This window comes from Panicum hallii, chromosome 9 (assembly GCF_002211085.1).
Source record: "Panicum hallii strain FIL2 chromosome 9, PHallii_v3.1, whole genome shotgun sequence".
NCBI lineage: Eukaryota > Viridiplantae > Streptophyta > Magnoliopsida > Poales > Poaceae > Panicum > Panicum hallii.
Genome location: NC_038050.1, coordinates 54,738,053 through 54,745,003, shown reverse-complemented (window position 1 = coordinate 54,745,003; position 6,951 = coordinate 54,738,053). Strand labels below are relative to the sequence as shown.

The 6,951-nt window shown below is 42.8% G+C and overlaps 1 protein-coding gene across 2 annotated transcripts; it reads left to right on the top strand.

Moving 5' to 3' along the window:
- Window positions 1-3,352: 3,352 nt before the first annotated feature.
- Window positions 3,353-6,407, top strand: LOC112876642 (tobamovirus multiplication protein 2A). 2 transcript variants are annotated; one of them, XM_025940796.1, is made up of 7 exons: window positions 3,353-3,537; window positions 3,683-3,980; window positions 4,452-4,551; window positions 4,891-4,971; window positions 5,076-5,180; window positions 5,619-5,831; window positions 5,926-6,407. In XM_025940796.1, exons 2-7 carry the CDS (start codon window positions 3,751-3,753, stop codon window positions 6,031-6,033), a joined length of 837 nt encoding a protein of 278 aa, XP_025796581.1. In that variant the 5' UTR covers window positions 3,353-3,537; window positions 3,683-3,750; the 3' UTR covers window positions 6,034-6,407. The 2 variants fall into 2 exon arrangements, with proteins under 2 accessions (XP_025796581.1, XP_025796580.1); XM_025940795.1 differs by having other exon boundaries at window positions 3,679-3,980.
- Window positions 6,408-6,951: the final 544 nt, after the last annotated feature.

Below are 6,951 nucleotides of genomic sequence, written 5' to 3'. Positions count from 1 at the left end.
CCGTCGGGTAACAGGTAACGGGTACCCATTGACATCCCTAGTTTTGAAGGAGCTCGCAAGCTAGCTGAGATCGGAGAGTAGAGTGTGAGTAGGTCATTAAATTCCGATTTCCAGAGCCCAAACAAACTGCACTGAAAAAGGCCCCGAAGTGGCACAAACCCACTGCAGAAGGCCGCGAAGAGGCCCAAACCAACTGCTCACCGAACTTTCGGCCTAAAAACACAAGAGCGCCATGGCCCATTGACGTGCCCTATCTATGTCGGTCGGTGCCATCCGATGAGAAAATTCGACAGGGGCCGATCCTGCTCCTCGCCTCGTCGTAAGAAAATTCGACGCGCTCGGGGCTGCTAGGTAGTTAAGCTATCACACAGCTAGTAATAGGCTGGGCACATGGTCCAAAAAAAATCAAATAAAAATTTATATTTTTCAAATCGTATATTCAAATCAAAATCCGACTATACCACTGTATTTTTTGCAACGAAATCTTCGAAACAAGATCATACTTGAATACGTTTGGATGATTTTTTAGCAGAACATTTTTAATGCGAAACAATTTTTTTAAGTTGGAACAATTATTCAAACATGATAAAAAAATGTTCCGCCTCTTGGAATAATTGTTCCATCACAATAAAATAATATTCCACCTTCTGGAATAATTGTTCCAATAAATGAATAAAGAAAAATAAGAGAAGCAACCAGCCAATAACATTGCATCCCTTCATGGGCCATGAGCATGCATAATTTGGGCCGGCGGGATGCTTTCTGTGACGCGCAGGATTCCACCCGCGCACGCGACCCCTATTATTAGCGATCAGGCTCTACATCAATCCTACGCTTGTATTCATCATAATATATAGCAAATCTTAATTCTTCTAAGAATTATTTGGCTGCACAGTTGCGACCTCTATTGAGTCTTTTATACATGCATCGAGTACTAGTACACACAAAGAAAAATACACCTGCCAAGTGTTAGCTGGCTGACAGTTAGTACTCTTAGAATATTACTATTTTTAGATTTTTTACAAGTCAAACCTTTTAAACTTTAACCATAGATGATAAAAATATCATAAAAATTGACAACATAAAAATGATATTAGTTTATTCACATGAACCAAGCTATTATAATATATGTAATAACCAAGCTATTATAATATATGTAATATTCTCTATTGAAAAGTAATTATTTTTGAAGATATTATTGTTCAAAGATGAAAATATTTGATTTTGATTGAATATAAAAATTGTTATATTTTGGAATGGATGTAGTAGGTGATTGTTTGAAATCACCTGAAAACAGGCTGGTAATAGTTAATAGTTAGCAGGTTCGTTTCTGTCTCCACCTGCACGAGAGAAAGACAGCCCGGCACGCGCGTACAGAGAGAATGGAGCTAGAGCTCGGGTGACTTGTGTTGCATCACGACTCAATAGCCTGATTCGTTGGATGCCAAGTTTTGCTAAGCTAAAATCATAGCAAGCTAAATTATGGGCATGCTAAATTGTGAGCATTGCTAAATTGTGGGCAAAAAGTTTTAAAAATTAGGTACTCATTTAGTTTAGCGCTAAAATATGACAACCACTATTCCTCCTTCTTACTTGTAAGGTTTAAGAAATTTCTACTAACTTACTATAATTTTGGTCCCAAATGTTGAAGTGATCTATTTTTACATATGAATCAATTGATAGCTAAATTTTATTGGCATGCTTTAACTTTGATTCGGCAAACATTGAAAGCCAACCAATCGGCTCCACACGTTGCAATATATTCTTTTTTAAAGAATCTACATGGCACTACTCATGTCGCAGAATACAGCATCCACACGCAACACATACTCCGGAAACCTCCATGCCCAATGACAGTCTCTTCAAGCCGTGATCACGAGGAAATTACATTGATACTGTTAACGACGTTGTGTTATGTAGTTTTATGTAGAATTTTTAATGATACAAAGGAGAGAAAGAGGGACGAGAGAGAACGGGATGATTGATTAAAAATTAAATTAAGAACTATGAGACTATTTTTTCACCATTGTACGAGGTGACGTTGTCATACTACTCACAGTATTTCTTTTTTCATTCGACAAATTAAGATATATAATGCTATTATGTGATAAAAAGATAGCACAATAGCAACCTATTATACATATTATATTTTAAATTGTATTAAGATAATATGTCATCGTATTGAACCGTCGTTTTATGTACTTACCCTGAGTCTCGCGTCAGATTGAGCTCTTTTTCCCACTCCGGGCACGCGGAACAAGCTAGGGCAGCGGCTTACGTGCTCGGGACTCGGGAGAATAATAACGTGGAACAGCTTGTGCTTCCGAGATCCTCGGTGAAGTAGAACAAGGCAGCTAGGAACACTGTACATCCTAGCTGAACCGTAGATTCGCGTGCGCGTGCAATTGTTACGTTAAATCCGGTGATCATATCAGTAGTTTTCAAAGGGCACCTTCGCCTCCCGGTTGTCGTCATGTTTTTCATCACTGTTTTTGGTGAATCAACCGATGCATAGAGGCAGAGTTCATGCTCCACGTGCGTGGGTCATGGGCTCGTGGCCATGGCCTCTCCCTTCCTTCCTTCCTTTCTTTCTGGAAACAAGCGGAGAAAGAAAACAAACAAATGTATCTTTCCCAAGTTCTCATACCGTACGTTCTTGTAATCCTGAAATTTGCAGAGGAGCAATGTTAATTGACTTGGCTCAGTGTCCTCTGGGGTCACGGCTGGTGTATATATATTGCTCATGTACGAGGTTACAGAAGAGTTGAAAATGTACACGGTTGGGATTGTAATCCACAACCAATACGTCGTGAATCACGGCAGAGAGCGCGCAGCTCTCTCTAAATAAGAAAGAGTCCGTAACAAACTATATTTCCATCTAATAGGCAGAATAGGACTCGAAATCAATCTTGGCGACTCAGAAAGAGCAACTGTATTCCTTCCGGTTTCTTCCATCTATCCGATCAAGTTCCAGCCAGAGCCCAAACAATCTGCGCCAAGCCAAACCAAGCCGTCGCCGCGTCCGCGTCCGCGTCAAGCCAAGCCCTTCCTAATCACACACTAATCAGCCCCCCAAACATGCCGTCATCCTCGCCAATTTGTTTAGCCATATCCTGACCCTGCCCACGCAGCTAGGCTGACCGACTGGCTCAACGGAACGAACCCCCGGGGGGCAGTTCCGACCTTTCCCGTGGCCCCCGACCGCCAGCGCATATCCTCTGAGCGCGGGGATAATGGCGGGCACTAGGCGCCAGCGCACCCCGTCCCCGCGTAGTACACCGTCAGCCGACGGGATGAAAAATAAAATAAAATCCGAGCCCGAACTCCGAATCCAGCAGGCCCAACCGATCCGGGCCGTCGATCGCGGCCGCCGACGGCCCTCCCCGCGCCACTTGGTGGGTCCCATGTCCACTCCGCTCCGCCGCCTGCTTTCCCCAATCCAACAGAGATAATTTTATGCGCGCGCAAAAAAGAAAGAAAGAAAAGGAATTGGAAACGGGAGAAGAAGGAGAAGAACTGCACCCGAAGCATCGCCAGGTAATCAATCACCCTCCTCGTCCTCTTGTCCGCGTCCTTCCGTCTCTCCTCCCCTCCTCACCCGCCGCGCGAGAATTCGGCCCGATTCGGGCGGGATTCGTTGGAGCTCCCCTGAGAATCGGAGCTTTTTTTGACTGGTAGATAGATTGGTATTGGGCGATCGATTGGTCGATCGGAGGCGGGGGAAGGGGGAGGCCGGGAGGAGGCGGGGAGATGGCGGCGTGCCGGGGATTCTTCGAGTGCCTGCTCAGGCTGCTCAACTTCTTCCTCACCGTCGCCGGCCTCGCCATGGTCGGGTACGGGATCTACCTGCTCGTCGAGTGGATGAAGATATCCGGGGGCGGCGGCGGGGGGTCGCCGGCGCAGGTGCTCGTCCTCGGCCGGCCGTTGCTCGGGGCCGTCGCGCTCGGTGACAGCTTCCTCGACAAGTTACCCAAAGCATGGTAAGATGGTTGCATGCGCATGAACCAATTTTCTCTTTTCTGTCTTCAATGATGTCTGATAAATCGATGGCACTATTCCTTTCGTCCCTGTGACTACCCTAGTGATTATGATTTAGGATTCAGAGGAACTTTAAGGTTTGTTGAGTAGGGGCGGCAATTGGGATTGTAAATGGGACGAGCGTTACTCTGATTTTCTGTTTCATGTATGGCCTGAGACGCGAATGTGAAAACCTGCACGCCATGGTGGCCAAAATTCGAAGTTACAAACTGCAGTTTCATGAAGTATCTGTTGCATGCCTTTAGATTGACGAGCCTGGTAGGCAGCGGGTAATCCTGTCTGGATTAGAGTCCTTCCACCTTTCCGTTGACTCTTTACTCTTTAGCTAGCTTGGCAATCATGAGTTTGTTCTTTATATATTTTTACTGCCAGGATGGGTGTGTTTGACATGGAATCGTCTCTGTTCCCTGCAGGTTTATTTATTTGTTCATTGGTGTTGGTGCTGTTGTCTTCCTCGTGTCTCTGTTTGGCTGCATCGGAGCAGGGACAAGAAACACCTGCTGCTTGTGTTTCGTATCCTCTTTAGTGTGCCTCTTAGGCATCACTCTGTTCTCCTTTTTGAAGAAGATGCCATTTGCTATGCACAAGATACTAAAAAAGCACTTGGAATTATGTTCAGTGTCAAATTCCGCACAAGCTATTAATAATCACCAAACATGCTAAACCAACAAAATTTATTTCTGTACTACTCTGAACACCAATCTTATAAAACTGCAGTAGCAGAAGGCATTAAGTTTTTAATGATTCTGCAGCCCATGATGTTTCATCCAAAACAGTAACTTGCCCATTTATACTGATAAGGTCATAGGAATCAATACTTCAATATGCTTGTTTCCTTTGACTTCTAAAAAGTATGCTTTCTTGGTCTTATTGTTGATCCTTGCTGAGGCTGGAGCTGCCGCGTTCATCTTCTTTGACCATAGCTGGAAAGATGTGAGTATTTTGATTGGGTGTTAGTTTGGGAACTATACTAATAAAAAGTAACTGTTTTATCATTTCCTAGAGTTGCTGTAGTTATCCGTAAACTTCTTTTCCAGGTAATCCCAAAGGACAAGACACGTAACTTCGATGTTATGTATGGCTTTCTGAAGGACAACTGGGAGATTGCAAGATGGGTTGCTCTCGGCGTTGTTGTTTTTGAGGTGGGTGATGAGACTTATCCGCATCTTTTGATATTAAGTAAATTTAAAGATGCTCATGTTTCCTTAATTTTTTTCCACTGCCACTAGGTATTTGTTTCTTGAACTTTGAATCCATAGGTTATTGCCCTAATATTCATGTAAATGCTTTCCACCACTAAACCCCATTTCCCCTTTCTAATTTCTTATCATCCCAATCTATACGTTTTGCTCAATCTGGTAATAAAGTAGGATTGCTTTCTGTGTTGAGAATTTAAGATGCTTAGATGTTTGTCCAATGCTGATCTGCTCTGCCGTTGTGTTTGTTGTAATCAGCTGATTATTTACATATTTTAGCCAATTTTAAAATCTGCCGTTGTGTTTTCCTTATTTTTTTTAGTTTCAAGTACGGGTTGTATGTAGCCACGGTAACTAAAACTGATGCTGACTGATATGCAACAGGCAGTGCTTTTCCTGTTAGCTCTGGTTGTCAGGGCTATGAACAAACCTGCTGAGTATGACAGTGATGATGAAATCATTGCAATTGGCCGAAGCCCGACCATGCGGCAGCCATTGATGCATGCACAAAATGTTCCTGCCACTGGTGTTCCTGTCCCAACACTTGATCAACGTGCAAGCAGAAACGATGCGTGGAGCCAAAGGATGCGAGAGAAGGTACTTTGCTTGTTGGATCGTTTTCAGTATCATTGGTCAAATATGTGCAATTCTTAGTCAATTCTCACGATCATTATATTTGTTCCTAATGCAGTATGGTCTTGACACGAGCCAATTCACCTACAACCCTTCAGACCCAAGCAGGTATCAGCAGAATGGTGCGCCTCAGGCTGAAGAAAGGAGTCGTTGCACCATAATGTGAAGAATCCTTTCATGAGGTCCTGAGATAATGAATTTTCTTGAACGGGCTATCTCAGCTTGTGTAGTTTGGTGTTACCGTGTTGTTCTGAGTGGTGTATGGGTTAGAGAGCCGCTACCAGAACGTTCATCCTTCATGATACATCTTCTCTCTGCAAATGCTCTATGCACCTGTAACATTCTTGTGAGTGAGGAACTGTTAGCCATTGACATCTCCTTATCGGGGGTTGTTTCTTGTCTGCATTTCCCCCCCTTTTCACGCTTCCAAATCCATTTCCAGATTGTCGAGAAGCTCTGTTTAATTTAGATGTTGTACTCAAGTTTGTACGGTTTGGTTGTGCCGTGAAGTAAGATGGGGTAGAAGAAATCTGAGTGTTATGGAAATGAGTTCAATTCAGTTTTCATTGTCATTCAGAAGCGATTGGTTGTGGTTGTTTGGATCTTCGAAAATAGATTTGGGGCCTGTTTAGATGCACCCCAAATGTTATAATTTTTACACTCTCTCTCCATCACATCAATTTTGGGACACATGTATGGAGCAGTAAATGTATGTAAAAAAAAATAACTAATTGCACAGTTTAATTGTACATCACGAGACGAATCTTTTGAGCCTAATTAGTCCATGATTAGATAAAATTTGTCAAATACAAACGAAAGTGCTACAGTGTTACTATTGCAAATTTTTTGCAATCTAAACAAGACCTTGGTTTTAGCTATGCAAGTTTTCATAGGATTTGTAGAAAAAAAATCTGTTTTATTTTGTTGCTTTGCTAACTTCAGCTTCAAACTTCGTTGTGACGGGGAGAAAATTGTAATTTTGGAATTCGAAATATAGCGCTTCACAGTTTTGCATTATTAACATTGATTTCGTAAAAATAGGACTCCAAATATACAACTTGATTCTACTACCTATTTACTCTCT

Excerpts from the sequence above, each read along its gene's own strand:
- LOC112876642 (XM_025940795.1), top strand. The coding sequence starts at position 3,457 with ATGCGCGCGCAAAAAAGAAAGAAAGAAAAGGAATTGGAAACGGGAGAA. Across the intron at positions 3,981-4,451 it reads GACAAGTTACCCAAAGCATG|GTTTATTTATTTGTTCATTG; the intron begins GTAAGATGGTTG and ends TGTTCCCTGCAG. Across the intron at positions 5,181-5,618 it reads TCGGCGTTGTTGTTTTTGAG|GCAGTGCTTTTCCTGTTAGC; the intron begins GTGGGTGATGAG and ends GATATGCAACAG.